General features: G+C 42.3%; 1 protein-coding gene across 6 annotated transcripts in view; it reads left to right on the top strand.

The window, feature by feature from the left end:
* CPNE1 (copine 1) overlaps nt 1-24,714 on the top strand; it is a 39,140-nt gene extending 14,426 nt beyond the window's left edge. For all 6 annotated transcript variants that reach the window (XM_081097039.1, XM_081097040.1, XM_081097042.1 and 3 more), the window contains 15 exons: nt 18,423-18,551; nt 18,649-18,828; nt 18,996-19,070; nt 19,162-19,233; nt 19,384-19,464; nt 19,639-19,728; nt 19,847-19,933; nt 20,037-20,123; nt 20,218-20,277; nt 20,357-20,490; nt 20,596-20,650; nt 20,895-20,946; nt 23,659-23,792; nt 23,929-24,165; nt 24,369-24,714. In XM_081097039.1, coding sequence (XP_080953165.1) covers nt 18,423-18,551; nt 18,649-18,828; nt 18,996-19,070; nt 19,162-19,233; nt 19,384-19,464; nt 19,639-19,728; nt 19,847-19,933; nt 20,037-20,123; nt 20,218-20,277; nt 20,357-20,490; nt 20,596-20,650; nt 20,895-20,946; nt 23,659-23,792; nt 23,929-24,165; nt 24,369-24,509 — 1,614 coding nt within the window. In that variant the 3' untranslated portion in view covers nt 24,510-24,714. The remainder of the gene's footprint in view (nt 1-18,422; nt 18,552-18,648; nt 18,829-18,995; nt 19,071-19,161; nt 19,234-19,383; nt 19,465-19,638; nt 19,729-19,846; nt 19,934-20,036; nt 20,124-20,217; nt 20,278-20,356; nt 20,491-20,595; nt 20,651-20,894; nt 20,947-23,658; nt 23,793-23,928; nt 24,166-24,368) is intronic.
* Nucleotides 24,715-27,067: the final 2,353 nt, after the last annotated feature.

The raw sequence follows: 27,067 nt of genomic DNA, 5'->3' as shown, positions 1-27,067 counted from the left end.
TATTATTTCTACATCTTAGATAAATGCTGAAAAGGGATACTTGATTTTTTTGTTCACCAAATTAAATAAATTAAGGAAATAGTGGTTGTGTAGAAATTGGAGAGAACTGTTTCATATTTGGTTGAATCACAACAATGCTTTTCTTGTTGTGAAATGTAATTAAATGCGTTGCCCTTTGGAACTTGATTTTTGTGTATTTGAGACTTATTACGTATTACATAGTGCTAACTGCTAAGCATACTGTTCATCTTGTGCTGGGCATTGGAGTTTGAGTTTTTAAAAAATTCTTGAAAATATGTTTTATGAAACTATTCATACATCTTTTTTGCACATTTTCTTATACGGAGTAGGTTTTGGGTGATAATTTACATTTTCTTATTTGCTTTGTATGATATGAAGGATTTGTAAAGCTTTGCTCAAAGTTGTGCATTTGTAAACATATTTACAATTTTATGTGTAAACTTTATTGTGTTTTGGTGACTGACATTAATGGAAGAGAATCTTTTCCATTAGGTCTAATATTTTTTCTACATCTCCCCCCCCTTCCCAGCTGGTGGTGGTGGTGTGTGTGTGTGTGTGTGTGTGTGTGTGTGTGTGCGCGCGCGCGCGCATGGGGGGTTGTTTTAAATGGTTTAAAGGATTAGAGAAATCTACAAAATGTATTTTATAAGTAAACAAATTTGTAAACTTTTTTTGAACTTTAGTGAAACATTTAGTTCACAAGCAAAATTTGGAGATGTGTTTTGTATATACACTATAGTTTGGACATGCAATTATTAGCGACTTTTTAAAAAAATGCAACACTGTTGAGTGAAATGTAGTTTCTAGCTTTGTGCTCCAAGTTACCAAAGCAATGCAGTGGCAGTGAAATTGCTTTATATTTCCACTGGGAAACTTTTATTCAAAACTTCAGAGAGTAATATTTATCATAATCATGTCAGTTTTAAGCCACTGGATAAAAATCTAGTGCTGTGTATGGAAGTAAGCACACAACATTCTGGGTGGAAATACCTTGGATAAAAATAAGGATGCATGAAATCCTTAATCAAACTTCGAGTTCCTTTTATTGAATTCTGTCATTGTGTACAGGTGTGGGTCAACATTTAAAAATAAATATGCTCATTAGTTGCAAGAACATTTAAAAAGCAAGTAAAGAAAATGTGAAAATTGTTGGTAGTCAGATCTTCTGGAAAGAATTTCTGGCAATGATCACTTTTAAAATTACCACTCTTGCTCAAATTACCACATTTAAATAGTTTTACTGGCAGTTCTATAGTGGTTCATACTTCAGAAACCAAACACAATAAAACGACTCATTGCCAATATGGCCAAAAATTGCCAACAAATATGGCCTTGGCATCATTCAGCACGGGTTTTTGTTTATAAAGATGAAGTCTTGGATACTGTTCAATAAACTTGTCACAAAATAAAACAGGCTGATGCTTTCAATGCTTTAATTGTACAAGATACTCTAATGAGCTATACCATCAGGTTTGCGTGTTGTTGCTTAACACCTGAAAATACTTTGTGCCTTTGGAAAGGTGGATTTGGTGATCTTGGAGGTAGCAGTTGTTGCTTATCCTTGTCCACTAATGCAGAAGTATGGGAAGAAGAGGATACCTGGAACGGCAGGGAGGAAACTTGATTCTAGGTTGAATCTGTGGTATTAACCCTTTAAGACTTTTATTATATGTGTTTTGCTAGCAAGCCCAGTTCATTATGTGGACTCGACAAGAAACCAGATGCTCCTTTTCCCAGGAGTCTTAAAGTGGGCTGTGAATTGTCTTTTTAAAAAACTGATTAGGAAATGGGAAAAGAAATCTTCAGAATACATTGTCAATCGCACATATCTTAAAAGCTGTGTTTGTTTGTTTTTCTTATTTATTTGTTTTTTGCATTAGTGTATTTGAGGTGGGAAAGAGGAGAGAGAAATCAAAAATCTTGCTGCTCTCTGACGTTGATGCTCTGGTTTTGTCCCTTCCACATTTATTCAACTTCTGCTGAAATAAACAAACATGAAAAGTTTTCATAAGCTTCACAAGGTCCTTTAAAGTTAAAAAAAAAAAATCTGGTTTGGAGTTGCAGAGAAATTTGTGAGCTTTTCTTTTAACCAAAGCTCTTGAAAAATACAACTTTTACTTTTATCATGAAAGAATTTTAGCCTGTATTTGAGTTTGAGTATACAGATTGTATTAGAAGGGTTTAGACTGGACAACTCTGGGTAGTTGGTGAGCTGTTTTAAAATTATGAAGGTTCAACTAAGCATTTGAAAAATCACAGAGTGAAATCAGCTGCCTACAGAGATCCAGAATGGCCTTTATGATCTTAAAGAGGTTAACTGTGTGCTAATAATAAGTCCTTTTCTTGTTCAGGTGAGATCATTCACTTCTATCACTCACTGTCCATTTTTCAACATTTTGTAGCAAGTAATAGTTTATCAGTTACATGCATCCCCACCATTCTCCCTGTTTTCCAAAAGTAGAGCTTTTATGGGATATGGTTCAATGAAAACTTAAGGCTATCCTTTTTAATTAAAAAATTGTTTGATTTCAGTGTCATCTTTTATAACAAAATCTGATCGATTCACTTATTGTAAAATGTTCTGGAAAGAGTACTCTGGTGGTGGCACAGTTCTCTGATGCTGTAGGACTTTTCTGGGAAAACCCTTCTGTTCAACAACATAAGCAAGTTCAACTCTTATTGGTGCCTGCTCACATAAAGGTTAATTCTTTGCTGTTCTTGGATTTATTCTTGTTGAGCTACTTTGTGCGAGAGGACTCAAGCATCCTAGACTTGGCTTCTTTCTGGATCTACATAACTAGCAACAAACAACTAAGGTGGCACTGCTGTTCTGCATATTGTTCTACTCCTAAAGAGTTCAGAAGGGGCAAAAAGCCACCAGCTGCTGCAAGCATTCTAGACATAAGGGCAGCACTCTAAAATCTGAGGGTAGGAAATAGTGCTGGGGAAAATCTTATTAACTATATTCCTTGAATTTTGTCATGAGGCCCTTGGACCTTCTCCCAATAAAAGTGATAGGTCATAGAGACTAAACAAATTCCAGTTGTGGAGAAGTGGCACAGTAGAACACTGGAGTTGCTGCCCCAGCTGATCCAGATATCTGGACTCTGACATTAGAAATTTAATAGTTTAAAGTCTCTTTTCCTGATCAGTAACTGAAGCTTGCTGTTTAATGTTAAGAGAAGGAAGAGATGACTATTTGGGCGAAAACAGAGCTATGACCAGCAGAGAACATAATTCAATATGGACAGAGTCAAAGATGTTGAATAAGCATAACATCCCAGGAGTGAGCTACCCTGTATTGAAACAGGCTGTTTCATTCCTTCTCAATTCTAATGTTGCCAGTTTCCCCCCTTTAACCACTTACATAGTAAATCTGCTGGTAACCAGGACTGAGTTTTACTTAAACTGAAGACCCCTTACTGCTATCTCTGTAGCCCTAGCTTCCTAATTGGAGTGAAGGAGGCATGAATTCACACATGACTCCTGATTAGTAAATAAGATTACCCAGTTAGGCATTTGTGCTGTATATCAAATATAACAACCACATTTGTGCTACAAGTCACTTGTTAGTCCTCACAGAAATTCAGTTACTTAAGTCATACCAACTGGTGCTATTGCTGATTTTCTTTTTCCTTTTCCACTTGGAAGTGAGTTAATGCCACTACACTCCCCCACACATTGGGTTGTGATACAGAGGGTTATGTCCTTTTTACATAACTCCCTTCTGTGGTGTGGATCTGTGGGACCAACAGGGTCTCTGCTACGGATATGGGTAAAGTGGGAAAACTAATGTTCCTCTTGCTACTGAAGTAGATACTGCCAATTACCTCTGCTTCTATGACTATTGAATTGACAGGTTGGAATTGGAAACATCTATTGCCTCCCAGCTTTTAAGACAATTTCACACGGACATACAGTCAGCCATAACTGTAAAACTTGCTAATTAAGTTTTGAGCAATGCTGTGCACTTAGCACTTAGATGCTGTGGTAGAAAAGGAAGCAAAATTAGATGCCTGTTTTTAAAGACTTTAAGGTCTTAAATTACACAAATAAATGTGTGGTTGCACTAGGCATGTATGAGATACACTTATGTCCCACAGGAACTGTATAAAGGTTTTCCTGGCCAATTGCTAAATGGTCAGACAGAAGTATAATGGGAGCCTTGTTTGTAACCTGAGGGAAGGTGTGATGTCTATCCAAGGTGTGTTTGGGAAGGGGGAGGCAATAGATTAATTTAGTAAAAGGAAACGATGGAGAGTGTGAGGGAAAATAGTGGCACTCTCTAAAATAGTGTTTGTCCTAGAAGCTTTTAAAGTCCTATATAATACCCACAGCCCGAGTAGTCTCAGCAGGGTAGGCAGGCAGGAACGGGTTGGTTCTAGTGTTCTGGCCCAGCAGAAGGATAGAATCTTTAATCTTTTTAATAACCTTTTAACTAGCTGCCAAAAATCATTTTTTATAAATGCTCTAAGACAGCAGTTCTCAACCTGTGGGTCGCGACCCCTTTGGCAGTCGAACGACCCTTTCACAAGGGTCGCCTAAGACCATCCTGCATATCAGATATTTACATTATGATTCATAACAGTAGCAACATTGTATATCAGATATTTACATTATGATTCATAACAGTAGCAACATTACAGTTATGAAGTAGCAACGAAAATAATTTTATGGTTGGGTCACAACATGTGGAACTGTATTTAAAGGGCCAGAAGGTTGAGAACCACTGCTCTAAGACATTCATAAATACTTCAGAATTTCCCTATCAATTTAACTACTTATATGCAGTTGACTACCTGAAGTTTATTCCTCTCTACTTTTGGATCCGTTCGATACAGAATTGTTAACATTTTTGGTATGAAATGTCAGTCTTGTGGTCCTTGTTCTAGATCAGCACTGTCCAACAGAATTTTCTCCAATGGAAATGTCCTTATATGCACTAATATGGTAATTATTGGCCACAGTAGCTACTATTAAGTATAAATAGCCACATGTAGCTAGTGCCTACTGTATAGAATAACAACAGAAACATTTCCATGTCTGGTCTTTGGAGTTTTCTGTTAGGCAACACTGTCCAATAGAAATGAGTCACTTGATGTCAGTTAAATTTTTCTAGTAGCCACATTTAAAATGTCAAAAGAGCCCTGCCTGGTGTGGCTCAGTTGGTTGAGCGTTGTCCTGTGCACAAAAAGGTTTTTGGTTTGATTCCTGATCAGGACACATGCCTGGTTGCAGCTTGATCCCCAGAATGGGGCATGCAGGAGGCAGACGATTGATGTTTCACTCTCACATCAATGTTTCCATGTCCATCTCTCTCCCTCTTCCTTTCTGTCTCTCTCAAAACCAATATTATTTTAAATGTCAAACAAGTGAAATTAACTTTAATAATATATTTAGTCCAGTAGATCTGAAATGTTACCTTTTCAACATACAATATAAAATTGAGATAGTGTATAATCTTTTTTTGTACTAAGTTTTCAAAATACAACGTGTATTTAATACCACATAGTGGTTTGAACTAAAGTACATTTCAAGTGCTCAATAGCCAGATGTGGCTTGGAGATATTCTAGCACACATTTATATTTAAAATGTTATTCCCTGTCATTTCTCTTTTATTTCTGTTGCCTCTTTTAGCTATTGCTTTCTTTTGAGTATTTGAATTTTGTTGTATTCTTCCTAGAATGTTTCCCCCTCCTGCTTTGTTTGCAGTGTTTTTGGAGAACTTGTCTCAGTTACCTTTTTCATGGACCACACTGGAGGCTAACTAGGTGACAGTTGTATATGATAAAATTATTAATCCTGCACCAGAAGCAGCAGAACTAGAATCTCACACCCCATTCACAATGGCAAGTGAGCAAATATGTATGTCTATTTATTGTCAAAATCCTCCCTTTTTTGTTACTCAGCTTCCTTAACATACAAATTCTGAGCAGTGCATCTTAAGATCTTCCATGTATCCCAAGTGAATTCCAGTGAAGAGGGCTGGCATGAATAGTAGATAGGTTTATTTTCAAAGGGCTCTTATCTGCTGCTTTTGTTCATTCACTCAACTCCTGTGCCATAGGTCACATTGCACACTGGAGATGCATAAATTCTCGCTAAGCCCTAACTGGTTTAGCTCAGTGGATAGAGCATCAGCCTGCGGTCTAACGGGTCTCAGGTTCTGTTCCGGTCAAGGGCATGTACCTTGGTTGTGGGCACATCCCCAGTAGGGGGTGTGCAGGAGGCAGCTGATCGATGTTTCTCTCTCATTGATGTTTCTAACTCTCTATCCCTCTCCCTTCCTCTCTGTAAAAAATCAATAAAATATATTTTAAAAAAATTCTCGTTAATGCCCTTGCCCTGGAGAGAGATAGATGCTCGGGAGGTGGTTTAGTACTGTTGTCTTAGACACTGGAGGCAACAGAGAGGCAGTGGTCTCATTAAAAGAAGAATCGGCTGCCCAGTAGATGTTCTTTGAAATTTTTGGTATAAATCACATTTTCCTGAGGTGAATACTATTATTTGCTGTATTCATGCTTTTTAAAGTTTATTCCTTTGATACAGTCCTATAAATGTGGAGTCCAGCAATTCCTCCATTCCTGCCCTGGCAGTCAAATGTGTGGTATTTTCCATCTGTATGCAAGGCTACTCAGTATTGGTCACTGGAAGAGGCCACATGAGCCTCCCTGCTCTTTAGTGACCAGGTGGATTTCAGAATGGATGGATTTCAAGGTGTGAGCTGTTGTTCAAGAGTCGATATAGAAATCACATTCTCATGGAATCTGTGGTTCATCGGCTGCTGTTTGTCCAGGACTAGTTATTTCCTTTGGCCTCAGTGTTCTACAAAATGGGATTAAGCTAGATAATTTCATTATATTCAGTTTTAAGGTGTATGAACTTAACCATTCTATTATTTATTCTTAGTATATTTTCATTGATTTCAGAGAGGAAGGGAAAGGGAGAGACAGAAACATCAACGATGAGAGAATCATTGATCAGCTGCCTCCTGCACAACCCCCTACGGGGGATTGAGCCCACAACCCAGGCATGTGCCCTTGACCAGCATTGAACCTGGGACCCTTTAGTGCACAGGTTGACACTCCATCCACTGAGCTAAACCGACTAGGGCTATTTGTTTTTCTTCAGTTAAATCTTTATTGTTGAAAGTATTACATAAGTCCCCTTTCCCCCACTACTAACCCCTTCTAGTTCCCACCCTCAGGCCTTCACCACCCTATTGTCTGTGTCCATGGGTTATGCATATAAGTTCTTTGATTAATCTCTCCCCCAGCCCCCTGGGAAATCTAGTGATTTGAACCTTACTTAAACTAAAGAGATAGACCAGTGGAACTCAAAATTTTGGTCTTGCTATTTGCTCTACTGCATTTTCTGAGTGATAGCTGTCCTACACTGCAGCTTGAGAATTTCACTAGGAGAAAAAAGAGGAAAGGTCTTCATTTCCTCTTTTAGAGAAAGGGTCTTCATTTCTTCAGTTAGGTTCTCTAGAGCAGGTAGACCAGAAGCATTCCTCCTGAGTGTCCCATGAACCAACAAGCAGATCAAGATATCACAAAAGCATCTGTATATATAAAAGCCTAAGTGACTGTTATGAATGAATGACCAGAACAACTGGTTGACCAGTCACTATGAGAGGGAAGGAGGAGGGGGGGAGGTGGGGAACGGCACAGTGGCAGGGCGCTGATGCAGCTCAGCATCCAGTGTCTGTTCCTTCCGCGCCCAGCCTGGCGACCATCACCTCCTCTCCCGACCCCACCGGGGCCCTGAGGCCCTGGGCTGGGACAGGAAACCGGAGGTGGGTGGTGGCAGGTGCGGCCCCCTTTCACAGGGGGGCCAAGGGCTGGCTCCCTCCTTGGGGGCTGGCGGCCAACTTCCCACGGTCCCTTGCCCCAGCCAGCAGGTCCCAATCGGCCCGGATCACCAGTCAGACCTAGGGACCCCACCCGTGCATGACTTTGTGCACAGGGCCTCTAGTCCATTGATAAGCACCAAAAGTGTAGCCGTTAGCACACATTGGGCACTTACTGTGTCAGACAGGGCCACTTTTCAAGGTTGGCCTCTAATCCTCACAACAACCCGGTAAAGTTGGCATTATTATTATCTCCGTTTACAGATGGGGAAATCCAGGCACAAGGGAAGCAAAGTAGTTGTAGGTAGTAAGATGTGAACAGAGATCATTCAGTCAGTCATAGGCTGCCTGCATTCCTAGGCTGAACCCCTCCCTCAACTGTTCCCTGCCTCTCCCTGGCTCCTATGGGACAATGTGGGTGGCCACTGGCAGCATTTTCCTGTCATGGGTCTTGAACCTGCTCTAGTGCTCCAATGTTTATTTTGAAGTAGGCAGGTGGAGGCTTTGTTTAAGCACATTCAGAGTCATAGGGCAGAGAGAAACTCCTACTCCAGTACAGTCCTATCACTTGAAGCCAAAGTATTCCTCTTCAGTTTGCTTTCTTCCATGTGTCCAGTTCTCTACTCAAGCTAGGTTCTCTTTGAAAAGTTGTGCACAGATTGGATTTGTTCAACTTTGGGTTAAGTGTTGTGGCGACATTGGAGTTGGATCAGTGGTTTCCAAACCTTTTGATCATCACAGAATATAACAGGATGGGAAACTGTGACAGTTAATCATACTTTCCCACTTTTCACTTTTTGTGTGAAGGTGCACATTTTAAGCTTTATACTATTGTCAAATACCACATGGCAGATATTAAATGGATCCAAACCAAATTATTAAAATTTTCATTTATAAACACAATTTTTAAAAATTTATTGTTGAAAGTATTACAGATGACCCCACCCCGCCCCCCATCCTCTATAAACCAATTTTTGTAGCTATTAGTCATATGTATGAATAAAGAATGTGTTGGGGGTGTTTTTTTTTAATGTTTTTTTTATTGAGGGGGGGGGGAGATAGAAACAGCAATGATGAGAGAGAATCATTGATTGGCTGCCTCCTGCACGCCCACACTAGGGACCGAGACCACAGCCTGGGCATGTGCCCTTGACTGGAATTGAACCCAGGACCCTTCAGTCTGCAGGCTGACACTGGTTAGGCCAAGAATGTGTTGTTTTATAGTACATATTTGCATATTTGGTTCAGTTTGTGACTTATGGAGACTGTCAGTTTGTGATGACCTATGAGGGCTATGGATTTAAATCTGGGGAATCCCTGAGTTATAGAGGGAAAAGAAGGAATGAAAAATATTTGTCTACCCTCTGCATGTCCTTTTAGGAGTCAGAGAAGGAAAGGAAGAATGGTGGTGGTAGGCATAGTTTGTATTTTCAATCTTATAGGAAGAGAGTACAGTAAACCCGTGATAAAACAGACTAATTTGGGTGAGGATGTTTCCATTAAAGTTGAAAGTCCATTATATAATAAAGTAGGTTTTCCAAATGCGTATGTTAAAAAATTAACACATTAGTTTACCTATTTCTACTTATAGACACGCTTGTAATTAAAATTAAGTATGTATTAAAAGTTTAATTTCACAGAAAAGTTTTCTGTATACGTATTACTATAATTTTAAATTTATACTGAATAGGTCTAAGTAAATGGGTGCACTCACGAGTCACTGAGAGTAAACAAATCCACATGGCTGGGGCATGGCTTATAGGATGTTAGAAAACTGCAGAACATCAGGGCAGGAGTTAAAACTACTGCAGAAAGTCACGCCAGGCAACAACAAAATCAATTACCTTGCACTATGCAGTGTGATCACATGCTAATCATTTGCGAAACATTGTTTACAAGCAGTGTTCTTAGATTTAAATATGTAGACTATGGTTGTAGATATGTAATATTTATGTCAAAAAAATTACTACAGTGTTTTTTTCAATCTATGGCCTATTCGCTAAAATGTATTCAAGACAGTGAATTAATAACAAAACATCTGTTTATTTAATTATAAGCAAATCTTGGTTTAAAGTATTTCAATATGATACACAGACAGGGAATTTTGTCCGTTAAATCCAAAGTCCATTAAATCAAGGTCTGCAAAATCGAGGGTTTACTGTATTCCATGGGTGCTGTTCCACCCATTGTGAACCTATGGAGAATTTCCTGATTGGCTTTCAAGACGTGATCCAGCATCTGAGCTGCGCCAGCCTGGCAAGGTAGGCAAAGGAGTATGACAGTGCTTTGGTTTGTTGAAGGAGCGCTCCTGCCACCCAGACATTGGCACTGTATTCTTCCTCCTCACAGCCTGGAAATGGGATTGAAGGCTGGTGCATCTTTCCTTGGTAGGCTTTTGGGAATAGAGGGCAGTGTGTCTCCTGAGCATAAAGTGCTGATGAGTTTCAGCTTAACTGGCACAGAATTGGATCTAGGAGAAAAGATCTAATTTTGGATTTATGAAGAGCAGAGTTAGAATCTCCCAAGGCAGGGGAGAATATGAAGGGCAGATTAATCCCTACTGGCAGAGAGTGGGATTCCTTATCAACAGTGGTATGCTGGTCAATAGGCTAGTTAGGGAAAGAGAAGTCCTCATTTTTATCATTTGTCCAGTTTCTGTGGTTTAAAACTTACCTAGGCCATCTGCTTATAAAATTTCTTAATATTTAACAGTTATCTCTTGCAAACCATACATGCCTGCTTTGGCACACTGCTGCAAGCCTCCCTCAGGCATTTTGAATTCCCATTATGCGCATAGGTTTGTGCTGTGTGACATAGGAGATGCTGAAGCATCATCTAAGTTTATTTCTTTGACAGGCAGAGGACTGGAAACATTAACAGAATACAACTGTAGCATGGATTGAGTATAGTAGTCCAGAGTGAGACATTGAGTAGTGGTGGGATCATGAAAAGGAGAGCATGTGAGAGCTAGGCTTGAAGGATAATAATAGTTAACACTCATTGGTAATAATAGTGCCAGACTCTGTACTAACCATCTTTCATCTATTATTTGTACAGATCTTCAGAAATAGGTAATATCGCCCACTTTACACCTGAGGATCTTGAGGCTAGAGAGTATTTTGCCCAAGTTACATAGGTAAGATATCATTCTCGTAGGTGAGTGGTAGTTTCTAATTGTGGTCAGGAAGGAGTGAGGCCATTATTTGGAGCCTGGTCACTTCACTGCAGAACCCATACCCTTGCCCACTACATCAGATTGCTATCTATATTATAAAAGGCCAGTGGCCGTAACGACCAAACGACTGGTCACCATGAGGTGCATTGATGGGTCTTGCGGTGTGGCGGGTCTGGAGTCCCACTGGTGTAATGGGTCTGGGGTCTTGTGTGATTTCGCGCACTGGGCCTCTAGTTGAATATAAGAAGAAAGCTTCTTTAGGAGAGAAAAAGAGTATAGCTACAGTCCAAAGTTCTAGACTAGGTGGGAGTCAGAATATTTGAGTTGTAGTCCTCATTTTACTTAACCATTTATGTGACCTTAGCCAAATCACATCTTTCTTCCTTAAATTGAAGGACTTGGATTAGATGGTCACTCAGATCCTTTTTATTTTTAAGTTATAAAAATGAGAATGAGTCCCATTGGGTGGCTCTGTTGCTTGGAGTGTTGTCCTATACACCAAAAAGGTTGTGGTTTTATTCCTGGTCAGGGGACATACCTAGGTTGCAGGTTCGATCCCCAGTCAGGCACATAATAAGGCAACTGATCGATGTTCTCTCCCCCACTCCTTCCTCTTTAAAATCAATAAACACCTTCGGGTGAGGATTAAAGAACTTTTTTTTTTTTTTTTTTATCCTGGCCAGTGTGGCTCAGTTGGTTGAGTGCACCGAAAGGTCCCAGTTCAATTCCCTGTCAGGGCCCATTCCTGGTTGGGGCACATGCCTGGGTTGCGGGCTCCATTCCCTGTAGGGGGTGTGCAGGAGGCTGCAGATTGATGTTTCATTGATGTTTCTCTTCCTCTCTTTAAAATCAATAACATTTAAAAATTTTTGTTTTTTTAAATGAGAATGAGTATGGCTTTAAGAAATACTGGGGGAGCCTCAGTGGATAGAGCATTGGCCTTCAGACTGAGGGGTCCCAGGTTTGATTCCGGTCTACGGCACATGCCCAGGTTGTGGGCTCAATCCCCAGTAAGGGGCGTGCAGGAGGCAGCTAGCTGATCAATGATTCTCTCTCATCATTGATGTTTCTATCTCTCTCCCCCTCCCTTCTTCTCTGAAAGCAAGAAAAGTATCTTTAAAAAGAAAGAGTGGGGGAAAGTGCCCTGTCAGGGTATGGGGCTTGGAAAGCATTAAGGTTGGTGATGGGGATAAGCAGAGGAAAGCAACCTACAAGGGGGAGTGAAAAGCAATGAGACTCCAAGTGTAAGTAAAGGCAGAAAAGGTTGATGCTATATATTTAGATGTTTCCATTTGCAATTCTTGACTAGCACAAAATGGAAAGGTGGGTGTTGGGGAAACAGATAAGCTAGTCTTTTGTGTTGGGTTTTCCTAGAAAGTTCACTTCTCCATTGATGGCTTCAACAGCAAGTAGGCCAGGGCTAGATTTGGCTTATTTCTGAGGATCCTTGAATTACTACTCCTTTCCTAGCATTAATTCAGCAGTTATTTACAAAGCACCTACTTGATGTGAATGGGAACAAGATTTGGTCTCTCCTGTTGAAATTATAGTCTAATAGGGAAATCGATAATAAGCAAGTAAATAAATGACACATTTTGAGAGACTTATGAGAAGCTGGGTTTTGTTGGGTTGGAGTCAGGGAAGGTCTCAACATAGAGAACAGATCAGAGGGGACAGAGGAAATGGGGAGACCAGTTAGGAGACATAGATATCCAGGCAAGACCTGGTCAGTATTAGCCAGACCTCTCTTACAAAAACAAATGAGAAAATTTCTGAGACTTCTCTCTTATTGATTCACTTAAATGTGATATTTAATATGGTTTTGTCAAGTTCCAGTTCTATAAAGGAGGCTGAAAGTCCCTTACAATTAATTATACTGGGGCTAGATGTAAGTAAGCAAGTCTGGTTTAAAGTATATAGCTGTTCAAGAGATACAGGACAGAAGAGTGATATGGAACTAGGAATTTTAAATATAGAAGACTTCCAAACAGAGATAGACTTGCAGGTAGATTGTAAAGGAGATAAATAGGATTTGGGAGAGATTAATCTATGTATTATATAGTTTAAAAGGAATATTACTTAAAGGCTAGAAAACTGCACATTAAAGCCCTGGCCGATGTGGCTCAGTTGGTTGGGTGTCATCCTGTACACCTAAGGGCTGCGGTTTGATTCCGGGTCAAGGCACATGCCTGGGTTGCAGGCTCCATCCCCAGTTGGGGGCGTGCTGGAAGCAGCTGATTGATACCTTGCTCTCACATTGATGTTTTTCTCTCTCTATCTCCTTTCCTCTCTAAAAATTGATTTAAAAAATTTTTTAAGAATACTTCGTATTATAAAGAGTTGCTAATTCCAGTGAGAAAGCAAAGGAGGCAGATCTTTGAAAAAATAAAACTGTGGTTTTACAGGTAGCTCTAATCTCTCAGAATGGAATTGAGCTCCATATGCTGCTGAGGCACATGTGGGCCCACAGCATTCTGGTTGTGGTTCTAGTCTGGACAAAGAAGAAATTGAAAAAGAATAGAATAGGACCAGCTGTGGAGAAAGTGGTGGAAATGGTAATGGGATAAAAGTGGTAATAGAAAAGAATGCTCTGTTCTATCAGACATTGAGGCCTAGCATAGGAAAAGCCTCCTGGCCCACTGCATGTGTTTGGCCCAGACCAAAAGCCTCTCTCTCTGGGATCTTCAAGAAAAATCATGGAAGAGGCAGCAGCTCCAGTTGTTGCCTGTGATCTTGCCATCACAGATCATTACTGTTCATGTTTTTGTAGTTCACTACAAAAGTCTATCAGGGATAAACCTGCAGTCCTCCATTTAAATTTTCTCCCAACACTTAATTATAAAAACTTTGAACATACAAGTTGAAAAAGTTGTATAGTGAATACCCATATATCCACTCTTTAGGTCTACTATGAACATTTTTCCTATATTTGTTTTACCACACATATCCATTCAACAAACCATTTTATTTTTTGGTACATTTCAAAGAAGTGCAACCATCAGCATACCTCACCCATAAACATTTCAAAATACCTTAACTTGAGTTTAGTATTTTTCAGTGTTTTTGGGGGGGAGGGTGGTAAATTTTACATGCAATAAGATGTATACACCTTAAGAATACCATTAGGTAAAAATGACAAGTGCACCCTGCTGATGTGGCTCAGTTGTTGGAGCTTCGTCCCGTACACCGAAAGGTTGTGGGTTCAATCTCTGTTACAGTCGGGGCATTTACAGGAGGCAACTGATGGATGTTTCTCTTCCCCTCTCTCTAAAAAAATACACACATAAAAAAACAAGTGCACCTGTGACTTACATTCCTATTGAGATAAAGAACTTTTCCATTCCCCATAGAGTTCTCTCCTGCCTCTTCTCAGTTAATACCTGCCCCTACTTTGTGGGACAAGGGAAGAACAACCAGTATTCCAAAATATTTTCACCATAGACTAGTTCTGCCTGTTCTAAAACTTTCTAAGTATAATCTGTGTATTTATGCTTCAAATTCATGTTGCAGATATTAATAGTTTCTTTTGTTGCTGAGTGGTTTTCTTTTTTTTGTTTTATAACTAGATCGTTTTTGGGGTTTTTTTTAAATTAATTTTTTACAGAGAGGAAGGGAGAGGGATAGAGAGTTAGAAACATCAATCAGCTGCCTCCTGCACACACACACACCCCCCCCCCACCACCAGGGATGTGCCCGCAACCAAGGTACATGCCCTTGATTGGAATCGAACCCGGGACCGTTCTGTCCACTGAGCCAAACCAGTTAGGGCCTGAGTGGTTTTCTATTACCTATATAAACATTACAGTTTGTCCATTCTCATGTTGATGGACACCTGAGCTGTTTCAAATCTGGGGCTATTACGAATAAAACTGCTATGCACATTCTTGTACAAATCCTTTTGTGGACATAGTATTTTCTTTTGAGTAAAAATTTAGGAGTGGAATTGTTTTGGACTAGGTGTGTGTTTGGTTTTCTAACCAAACTTTGTATATTTAATGCTTTCACTAACAGCAAATGAGAGTTCCATGTTTCTTGCCAGCATTTGGCATTCTTGGTGTTTTTACTTTTTAGCCATTGTGATGGGTATGTAATAACATCTCATTGTGGTTTTAATTTGCATTTTCCTGATGATTAAGTGCTATGGATCACTTCCTTTGCTTATTTCCAATTCATATATTTTTCTTTAAGAAGTATCTGCTATTTTTTGCCCATTTTAAAATTGACTGTCATTTAATATTGAGTTCCAGGAGTCCTGCATTTAAATTATAAAAGATAATGGTAGGAAAGATTTACTGCAGGACATTCCTTTAAATGGAAAAAGCCTGAAGGTTTGAGTTGAGCAAAAGCACATCATTTGTTTAGCAAATGGTTGTTAATACTAGCCATGTACTGAGCACTAGTATTAGAGATACAGAAATAATACCCAGTCCTCATTCCAAGGAGCCCGTAGATTACATGGGTAGATGTAATCTATGGGTAGATGTAAAGTAAAACAATTTTGATGTGGTGGTTTCAATGATACTTTTAAAAAATATATTTAAAAAATATTTACTGAGTACCTACTATAGGGTAGGTACTATTGTAGGTACTGTAGACTAGAGGTAGACAAACCAGATATGGTTCCTACAGCTTTTTTTCTGGAGGCCATGAGATTGATATTGTGTGTCTGTGCATCAGAAATGAAACCTGGCTAGAACATACATGTGTGACGAGATGAATAGTTAGGCAAGGGTCAGGTCTTGCAGAGCCGTGTAGACCATGGAACTCACTTTGGATTTTATTTTTGAGTGTTAGGAAGCCATTGCAGAGTTCTAAGCAGAGAAACAGAAATGGCATGGTCTGGTTTCTGTTTGGCCAATAAACACCGAAGAGAGAGAGAGATTGATTGAGATTGCAGAAAGACTAATGAGGAAACCATTGCAACCATCTCCAGAGGAGAGAGAATAAATCCTACATGGGGAAGGTCTGCAAGGCATCATAACAGAATAAAAGTATAGCAGAACCTTGGATGACAAGGCATTTGCTAGGCAGGAAAATCAGAGGTATCAGCATGTATGTTGTTTGGATGACTAGTTGGGTGGGTGGTGGAATAGCAGGAGATAGAACAGACGGGGAAGGGCTTTGAAGGATAAATTGGGGACACAGAATTAACACATACAACTACTAATTCTATGTAGATGTGTCCTCTGGGGTTGTGCCACAGGTGGCCCAGCTAGGGAGTTTGGCTCTGAATCTAAGGGCCATAAGCATCTATAAGAGCTTCTAGTTAGGATAGAGACTCTCTGGAAGCTGGCATCAAGTATGATTAGGTGAGGCGGTGCTAAGGAGGAAAAATCAGGGAAGAGGCAAGAGACAAGGAAGTTAGGTAGGGGTTGCACTGGGGATAGAGGCTTTAGGCTTAGAATGAATATTCAATTGGACTTCAGGTGTGGATTGAGAGAAAATGCTAATGAGGCCCTTTAACAAATACAAAATAAGTAGTATAAAATCTTGAAACGGTAGAGAAATGTATAGAGTGTATAGAAGTCTTACCTTCATTCCACTCCTCTGAGCTGTACATAAAAGTTGCATTTATTTGGTGTCTCTCCCATTTTTTCTAGTGTGTGTATTTTATATATTCAATGCTATTGTATATACACACAATTGGAGTTTAAAATGAAGTCATACTCTTCTTACTGTTTAATACCAATATTATAGTTCTGCCTTAGTAATTTGTACCTGCTACTCAGAATCTATTGTTTGAATGTTCCATAATTAGTCACTACCCAATAAGCTGTCTCAAGTTTTTCACTGTTCTCAGCAATAGTGAAATTAGTATTCTTCTTCATTTGTTTCTGTACTGTACAAACATTACTTCAGAGAATATGTGAGGTAAGAAGGAGTCAGATTGTGACTTGGTGAAATATTGCCCCACATTCTAGGGGCAATATTCAAAAGAACAGCGGCTGTTTCTCCAGATTTTAGCAGGGGGTTCACTGCTTCCAGGTATCATGGTTTCTCAGAGTGAGATGGAATAGGCTTTTCTGTGGAATTTTAGACTGGGGAAGAAAAAGAACTAATGTAGAAGTGAGAATTCAACAGACTTGGCTTGGTTGGGGTAGGACTTTATGGAGCAGGACTTTCTAATGTGTGGATTTTAAGAAGTGCGTTTCCCTCATTGGATGCATTCAAATAGAGGCTGAGGTGCTGTGGAGGGGCAGTATGTGAAGCAAGTTGAACTCTTAAGAATTATTCCAACTTTGGTTGATGGCATTCAAGATGAAGATCATGGAGTACCAAGATGGGAACAGCACTAACTGTGCTGGCTTGGGGAAGGATTGACTGAGGGAGTTTAAAGGAGGCTGAGACTGGAGGCATCCTGGGGTATGGTGCTGAGAAACCTGGAATGCTGAATGTTAAGCTGAACGAAAGATCTGACCTTATTTGCACCTCTGGTGGTCTGCAGGTGTGTGCGTCAGGGGGAACACAAGGATAGTGAGGGGTCTGAGGATAATCGTTATGGTGACTATAGGAGAAGGGGGTTACATGGGAATCATGGTGGCTCATGCAAGAAGATAGTGTTTCCAGAAGAGGAAATGGATGAATTGGAGAAGTTTGGTGGTATTTGATTGCCAATTTGGAGATGGCTGGGCTGGGAGTTGAGGCTGGAGGTGATCTTTTGGATTTCATTCAGTAAATATTTATTGTCTAGGTGTTTGGGATAGAGCAATGAACAGAAGAGACAAATATCCCTTCCTTCACGGAGTTTTCATTCTAGTGGGGAAGACAAATTATATAAGTCTATATAGATATTACAGAGTGACAAATACTAAAGAGTAAACACAAGAAAGAGCTTTAGAATGTGTCGGTGACAGTGGGATTAAAATTTTAATATGTCTATTAAAAAGAGCCTTTTCCTCCATAAGACGATTTTGAATAAAAAACCTGGAGAAATGAGGGAACAGCAAGCCACGTGGATATGAGGTTCATAACATTCCATGCTTTAAGGTTTAGAAATAAGCTTCTTTGAAAAGTGGCAAACAAGCAGACCTGTGTGGCCAGAATGTAGTGAGCAAGAGATAAGGTAGTAGTAGATCAGGTTAGAAAAATCTAAATCATTTAAGACCTTGTAAGCCATGGTAGGGTTGAATTTTTCCTAAGCAGTGGGAAATCATTAGAGGGTTTGGGCATAGGTGTGACAGGACCCGAATTATGTTTTAACAGGACACCTTGGTTGCTGTATTAAGAATGGCTTGTTGGTGTGAGGATGTCTTGGGGTGGACACGGCTCAGCCCTGCCTGGGTGTAGTCTTCTTGACTTCCCAAGCTGAGACATACAGCCAGGGAAGGGTGGAGAAGCACCCTTGATGTTTGACTCAGGTCCTTTTTCCCTAGATGGCCCACTGTGTGACCTTGGTTCAGCTGTCCATCTCCTGTGACCACCTCATTGACAAGGACATTGGCTCCAAGTCTGACCCACTCTGCGTCCTTTTACAGGATGTGGGAGGAGGCAACTGGGCTGAGGTGAGAAGGACCATGCGGGTTAGGGTTGTGGAGGGAACCTAGGGTTGTTTCAGGGTGGAAGTATGTGACTGTGATGCTTATTGGCCTCTACCCACAGCTTGGCCGGACTGAGCGAGTACGGAACTGCTCGAGCCCCGAGTTCTCCAAAACTCTGCAGCTTGAGTATCACTTTGAAACAGTCCAGAAGCTCCGGTTTGGCATCTATGACATAGACAACAAGACACCTGAGCTGGGGGATGATGACTTCCTAGGAGGGGCTGAGTGTTCCCTAGGACAGGTACGTAGAGCCAGGGATGGCACAGGTTTGGTAAGAGCCCTGTCAGACAACCCAGACTGCTTGGAACATGGAGGGTGGGGGTCAAGCAGGACTTAACTCAGCCTGAGATCTTTTTTTCTCTTGCTGCCTGAGATCTTGACCACCTCTTCCTCCCTACTGTGCCCCAGATTGTGTCCAGCCAGGTATTAACTCTACCCTTGATGCTGAAGCCTGGAAAACCTGCTGGGCTGGGGACCATCACGGTAAGAAAGAACTCTATAAAGGGTGGAGTTGGGGATTTTACGTTAATGAGGAATTCATGAGGTAATACCATCTCCTTCCTCCCTTACCTAGGTCTCAGCTCAGGAGTTGAAGGATAGTCGTGTAGTAACCATGGAGGTGGAGGCCAGAAACCTAGATAAGAAGGTGTGTGTGGAAGGAGGCCGTGGGGGTTCTCTCCTACCCCAAGAATTAAGGAGACTGGAGTGGTGTGATGGGGGCTGAGGTGGGGACAGAGGTCTGGCATAGTCGTCGTTTCTCCCTCAATCTTACAACAGGTTTCTGTGGCATTGACAGGACTTCCTGGGGAAATCAGATCCATTCTTGGAGTTCTTCCGCCAGGGTGATGGGAAATGGCACCTGACATACAGATCTGAGGTGTGAGAACGCTGGGATTGGGTGGGGTGGGGAAAGAGAGAATCTCCTGGGGCTTATGACTACCAAGGGTTGGAACACAGGGAGAAAGAGACTACGTTGGGTAGAGAAAGGATGGCAGCTCCCCACACACAATCCCACAGCTCACTGGAGGCTTTGCCCTTTCTTCACCTTCAGGTAATCAAGAACAACCTGAACCCTACATGGAAGCGCTTCTCTGTTCCCCTTCAGCATTTCTGTGGGGGAGACCCCAGCACACACATTCAGGTGAGGATCTTGCCTTTTGAGTTACTGAATGGGGGCAGAGAGGCCAGGGAGGGATTTATTCTTACCTGGCACCTACCTCCTGTTCTTTATATACATACACCCCCCCCTCCCCCCCCAGGTGCGATGCTCAGACTATGACAGTGATGGTTCACATGATCTCATTGGTACCTTCCACACCAGCTTGGCCCAGCTGCAAGCAGCCCCGGTGAGTGCTGGCCCTCCTCCGGGGAGAAGAGGGCAGAGCAGCTTCATTCAGTTTTGGCTGATGCTCTCAGAGTTCCCTACCCTAATTTTTCTTTCCTCACCAGGTTGAGTTTGAATGCATCCACCCTGAGAAACAGCAGAAAAAGAAAAGCTACAAGAACTCTGGAACTATTCGTGTCAAGAATTGCCAGGTGAGACTAATAACCCATGAGACCCAAGCTGTGATCCCTGAGCTCCATGGCCCCAACCCCTTTACTTCAGTCATGACCCTGGTTTCATCTGCAGGTAGAAACAGAGTATTCATTCCTGGACTATGTGATGGGAGGCTGTCAAATCAACTTTACTGTAAGTTGCTTTACCAGGAGCAAGAGAACCCATCTGGGGCTCAAGGTGGCCTTCAGCTTCCCTCCTCCTATCCTCCTAGGTGGGCGTGGATTTTACAGGCTCCAATGGAGACCCCTCTTCACCTGACTCCCTGCACTACCTGAGCCCAACAGGGGTCAATGAGTATTTGACAGCACTCTGGAGTGTGGGCTGCGTGGTTCAGGACTATGACTCGTGAGTAGCTGCTCCTCTTGCCCATCCTCACTCCCTGCAGATGCTTCAGTCTCCGGGCTGACAGTGTCCTCACTGCCTCTTTCCCAATTCACTGTTCTCCTACAGGGATAAGATGTTCCCCGCATTTGGATTTGGGGCCCAGGTGCCTCCTGACTGGCAGGTGAGTACTCTCTTCCCATATCAATACTTGTGTTTTCCATTTCAGAGTCATGATTTTGGGGGATGCAGTGCACTTGCTGTCTGGCACCCAGCTTTATGCATGGTTGCAACTCTACAGGCATGTGTACAGCAAGTGCTTAGGACTAAATACCTCCTTTTTGATGCCTGGTACATACCATGATGCCCTTTTTCTGAATACAAAGGTGATCAGAGGGGGAAGACCTCATTTTCATTCTTTCCCTTAGGTCTCCCATGAATTTGCCTTGAACTTCAACCCCAGTAACCCCTACTGTACAGGTAAGTCCCATTTTTCTTTGTAATGAATAAGGCAGGTCTGTTCACACCTAGAGGGCCAAGCCTGTGGTGGCAAGGGAGAGTGACTCCATTGTCCAGAAGAATGGATTTTAGAGGTAGGCCTCTGGAGTCAAACCTTCAACCTGCCACTACTAACCATGTGTTTTGGGGCCAGTTGCTTAGCTTCTGTGTGCTGTAGGATTACAGTATTGTAAAATATTGAATATTTAAGGAGAGGATGTGTGTAAAATTTGAAGCAATAAGCCTGGTACATAACGAAGTGCTCTCTAAAAAAAATGGTAGCTGTTATAGCAGTGATGGCGAACCTATGACACGCATGTCAGAGGTGACACGCGAACTCATTTTTTTGGTTGATTTTTCTTTGTTAAATGGCATTTAAATATATAAAATAAATATCAAAAATATAAATCTTTGTTTTACTATGGTTGCAAATATCAAAAAATTTCTATATGTGACATGGCACCAGAGTTAAGTTAGGGTTTTTCAAAATGCTGACACGCCGAGCTCAAAAGGTTTGCCATCACTGTGTTATAGTATACTCTTTGCCTAAAAAAAAAGGCATCAGCTCTTTTCAGGGTGCTTTATGCCCCAAGCTCTTTTGTCTAAAAAGGGCCAAACCTTGTGGCTCCCCAGCTACTCTTTAAAAAATAAATAAATAAATAATTTCTAAAATTAATTAAATAAATAAATAATTATATATATATTGAAGGGAGAGGGAGGGAGAGAAACATCAATGAGAGAGAATCATTGATTGGCTGCCTCCTGCATGCCCTCCCACTGGGGATTGAGTCCACAACCCAGCCATGTGCCCTTGAGCAGAATCGAACCTGGGGCCTTTCAGTCCACAGGCTGATGCTCTGTCCATTGGGCCAAACTGGCTAGGGCCTCAGCTACTCTTTTTTTTTTTTTTTTTAATATATTTTATTGATTTTTCACAGGGAGGAAGGGAGAGAGATAGAGAGTTAGAAACATCGATGAGAGAGAAACATCAATCAGCTGCCTCCTGCACATCTCCCACTGGGGATGTGCCCGCAACCCAGGTACATGCCCTTGACCGGAATTGAACCTGGGACCTTTCATTCCGCAGGCCGACGCTCTATCCACCGAGCCAAACCGGCTTTGGCCTCAGCTACTCTTTATGAGCAACAAGCCAAAGTGGAAAACTTTACCTAATCTGCCTTTTTTTTTTTTAAATGAGTTCAGACTTATAGAAAAGTTATAAGACTAGTTATAGGGGGTTCACGTCATTGGAGCTCAGGGGTCAGGGCCTGGGTCACAGGAACTGTTGCTTACCTTTACCCAGATTCCCCAAACATGAACATTTCACCACATTTGTTATTCTCTCACTCAAGTTCTCTCTCTCGATATATATACATACACACACACACACACACACTTTTTTTTCTGAAATGTTTGAGACTTGTAGTAAATTGGTGCCCATCATCATGCACATGGCCCTTTATCCCTAAATACTTGTGTGTGTTTCCTAAAATCAAAGACCCTCTTACGTAACTACAGTACTATTCTCAAAGTCAGAAAATTAACTTCAATACTATTATCCAATCTATCGAATTTATTCAAACTTTGCCAATTTTCCTATCTTTTTTTCTCTCTCTTTCTTCAATTGTCCTGTCTTTTATAGTAAAAGAAAACCTTATGTCACATGTTGCATTCAATTGTTTTGTCTTCCTGAGTTCATGCCTTTCATGATATTGACATTATTTAAGATTACAGGCTAGATAATTTGTAGAATGCCCCTCAGTTTGGGTTTACCTGATATTTTTTCATAATTAGATTCAGATTATGCATTTTTGGTGGGAATATCGCAGAAGTGATGCTGTGCTTTCTTCTTGGTGCACCACATCAGGAGGCACATGTTGTTGATTTATCCTATTTACCGGTCATGTTAACTTTGATCACTTGGTTAAGGTAGAGTCTACCAGGTTTCCCCACTGTGCAAGTACTGTTTTTCTCTTTGTAATGAATAAGTATCTTTTTATACAAATATCTAATTACTCATCTTTTACCCCTTCTAGTTGTAGCATCCATTGATGATCCTTACCTGAATCAGTTATTTCTGATTGTCAAATTATTTTGTAATTCTTCCTTCTACTTTTATTAAGGAAGAGCTTTTCCTTATCTCTCATTATTTAATATTTTATTAAATGGATTGTAATTTACAATTGTTATTGAATTGTAATTTAATGCTCAATTGCCTTGGATTTTTCAGGGTGTTCCCCTAAACTGTTTTTTTTTTTTTTAAATATATTTTATTGATTTTCTACAGAGAAGAAGGGAGAGGGATAGTTAGAAACCTCGATGAGAGAGAAACATCGTTCAGCTGCCTCCTGCACGCCCCCCAGTGGGGATGTGCCCACAACCAAGGTACATGCCCTTGACCGGAATCCAACCTGGGACCCTTGAGTCCACAGGCCGACGCTCTATCCACTGAGCCAAACCGGTTCGGCCTAAACTGGGTTTTAATTCAAGCTGTGATATAGGGCAAGTGTCCCTCCTGTCTTTGGCCTTACTTTCCTCATTTGTAGGATAAGGTTAAGTATCCTGGGTTACCAGGGTGATTGAATGAAATGCACCAGGTTCCCAAATCTCTTCACCCAGGATGGGATGATGTCAGGCCTGGCTCAGCCCCGAGTGTACCAGTATTTTATAGTGTTTGTTGCCCTTCTTCTCTAGGTATCCAGGGTATTGTGGATGCCTACCGTCAAGCCCTGCCCCAAGTTCGCCTCTATGGCCCCACCAATTTTGCACCCATCATCAACCATGTAGCCAGGTTTGCAGCTCAGGCTGCACATCAGAGGACTGCCTCGGTGAGGGTTGTGGGAGTTAGTGGTGGTGGTGGGATGGTCTCAGTCAGTGGCTCCCTTGAGGGCTCTTGTCAGTGTGGGAATGTGTGGCTGGGTGTTTAAAATGTCTGACTCAGTATATGAATCCACTTGTCCCCAGCAATACTTCGTGCTCTTGCTGCTAACTGATGGTGCTGTGACTGATGTGGAGGCCACACGTGAGGCTGTAGTTCGTGCCTCTCACCTGCCCATGTCAGTGATCATTGTGGGTGTGGGTGGTGCTGACTTCGAGGCCATGGAGCAGCTGGATGCTGATGGTGGACCCCTGCGTACACGTTCCGGGGAGGGAGCTGCCCGTGACATAGTGCAGTTTGTGCCTTACCGCCGCTTTCAGAATGTGAGTGGGGTCAAGCTTGGGGACAGACCAGATCTGGGAGTTTACCCTTCTACCTTTCCCTGATGTAAGAGGTTAGAGATACCCTTTCATCTAAGTCTGGGGCAGGGTTGGGTGTTGGGTTTTATATCCCTTCATGGGTATAATATGTAGGCCTTGGGAAGCTGTTATGGGCCCCACTGACTTTGCCCCTCTTCTCTGGGCAGGCTCCTCGGGAGGCATTGGCACAGACTGTGCTTGCAGAAGTACCTGGACAACTGCTCTCCTACTTCAAGGCCCAAGGTTGGGCCCCCTGCAAGCCGCTTCCACTCCCAGCCAAGGATCCTGCACAGGCCCCTCAGCCCTAGATTCTCCTGGAGGGTAGGTTGTGGCTGGTCCTCAGCCCTGTGTCCCCAAGGTTTATATGCACCAGCGCCCACCCCTGCACACATTCCTCAGTGCTAGCACTTTATATTTTATACTTTTATATTTCCTCCTGCTATTGCTGCTCCTGATTGTACCTTTTTGCCCCTGGAGCCCCTCATTCAATAAAGATCAATGATGACCACTGCTTTGTCGACCACTCTGTGTATTTTTGGGTGGGAATCTGCTATTAGCCATGTTTGCTTCTCTCTGAGCCTATTGTTGACTTTAGGGATTGAATAAAGGATGCCTCTTACATAATAGCCTCACTCAAAGAAATAGGGTATTTCTACCCAGATACTGACTCTATTTTTGAAAATACAAAGATTGAATGTAAACCAAATACCCAGCCTGCCCTGCCTCAGAGCGGAACTGAGCTGGGAACGCAGGACAAGGTGGAAAGTATTAGGGGAGGGATGGGCTTTAAGATGGAGCAAGGGCTATGCTAGATCTCCTGGGGAGGGAGCAGTGGAGTTCTAGTCCTAAAATAAGCCACAAGCCTGAATTGTTTAACAGCATTTACAGGGGCATTTCTGAAGGATTTGTTCCTTGAAATGGAAATGTTAAGTCAGTATATTTAAAAATTTAATATTGTGCCCAGCCAGTATGGCTCAGCGGTTTAGCATCGACCCAGGAACCAAGAGGCCACAGGTTCAATTCCCAGTCAGGGCACATGCCTGGATTGTGGGCTCAATTCCCTGTGGAGGGCATGCAGGAGGCAGCCATCCATGATGTTTCTCTCTCATCAATGTTTCTATCTCTGTCTATCCCTCTCCCTTCTCTCTAAAATACCAATAAAAACATTTCTTTAAATTTTTAATATTGTGCCCCCACAAAATGGCAACCAGCAGGAAGGTAGGGAGGGAGAGCGTGTGAGAGAGCAAGGAAGTGATAGGAGTGTGTGGACGTGTGTGGTGTGTGTGTATGAGCTAGGGACAGTTAGATTCTGCAGGTCTTCTAAGGGGCTGCTAAACCAGGCAGTCTTAGGTGGCGGAGTCCCGCTTCCTGCGCGGACACTCCTGGGTGGCCAGCACAGGCACAGCGACCATGCCATCTTGGGAAACAGAGCTGCTTGAGACTAGGATCCTGGCCTCAGCACCACCCAATCTGATCTCAGACGCATACCAGGACCCTGCAGCCACTGGGGACAGAGACCTGTGACCACAGCTACAGACCTGCGGACACCAAAAGTTCAGAAATCCCCGCGGCAGATCCGTGAGTAACAGAGCCCATCCCCCCTTCCCACAGGCTCAAGGGCAGCGCCAGAGTAACTAACTGATAGACCCACCCCTTGCCCCAGCCTCAGCGCTGCAGGAACTTTGGCCTGGAAGTGTGCGAGCACCTTGGAACTGATCCCGCATAGGGCCAGGTTCAGGAATCCTGGGCTGGGAGCAAACGCGCGAACACAGGGAACTGATCATACGCGCACTGCCGACTTCGGAGCCCTGGGCTGGGAGCAATCGCGTGAACACCCGGAATTTACCCCGTGTAGCACAGGCCCAGGGACCCCGATTCTCTGGGCAGGAGGCAGCACCAAGCACCAGTGACTTGACTGTGTTTCTTATCACCTGCGCCTGAGATCCTGATTCCCTGTGCATTCATACTAAGAGCCAGTGACTCCAATTCCTGGTGCAAGGGCACACAGGGACCCTGATTCTCAAGGCGAGGTCGCGCGAAGCAACAGAGTCTCTGATACTGGATTCTTGGGGAACTCTGACTCCTGGCGCACGTTAGGGGGCTCTGGTTTTCAACACGCTCCAGGGGGGTCTCTGTTTCAGCATGGTGCAGGCAGGATCCCTGATTCTAAGGGCGCGTACGAGGCCACATTGAGCGCTGGCAACACTGACTCAGAGTGAGCCTGGTTCCCACCAACCCACAACAACCACACATCTTAGTGTCAGAGCTCTTCAGTGACACTAGGGTGGTGGGAGGCTCCCACTGCACACGGCCCAGGCCCACGCAACTCGACGTTTGAACCATCGGGAGATAATCAGAATGGGGAGACGACACAACACCCAGAGGAAAGACAATGAGGAGTCACCAAGAAAGGAAATTAATGAAGTTGAAGCATGCAACATGACAGAAAAATAATTCAGAATAATGGTTGTACAATTCATTCACCGGATGGATGAGAAAATCAACAACCTATGCAAGAATCAGGAAGAAATGAAAAGTGATATAGCTACAATCAAAAACACCATGGAAAGTTTCAACAGCAGACTAGAAGAAGCAGAGGACCGAATTAGTGAGTTAGAAGATAAGGCAGAGAAACAAGCTCAATCTGAACAGCAACTGGAGAAAAAAATTAAAAAGCAGGAGGAGAGCCTAAGGGAGCTTTGGGACAACATGAAACGAAGTAACATACGCATAATAGGGCTGCAAGAAGGACAAGAAGAGCAGCAAGGATTAGAAAATCTATTTGAAGAAATAATGACAGAAAACTTCCCAGATATGGGGAAGAAAAAAGTTACACAAGTATAGAGAGTCCCAGGCAAGATGAACC

Source organism: Myotis nattereri, assembly GCF_964212035.1.
Source record: "Myotis nattereri genome assembly, chromosome: 8".
Taxonomy (NCBI): domain Eukaryota; kingdom Metazoa; phylum Chordata; class Mammalia; order Chiroptera; family Vespertilionidae; genus Myotis; species Myotis nattereri.
Note: the sequence above shows the minus strand (reverse complement) of the source record. Positions and strands in the feature narration are given on the sequence as shown.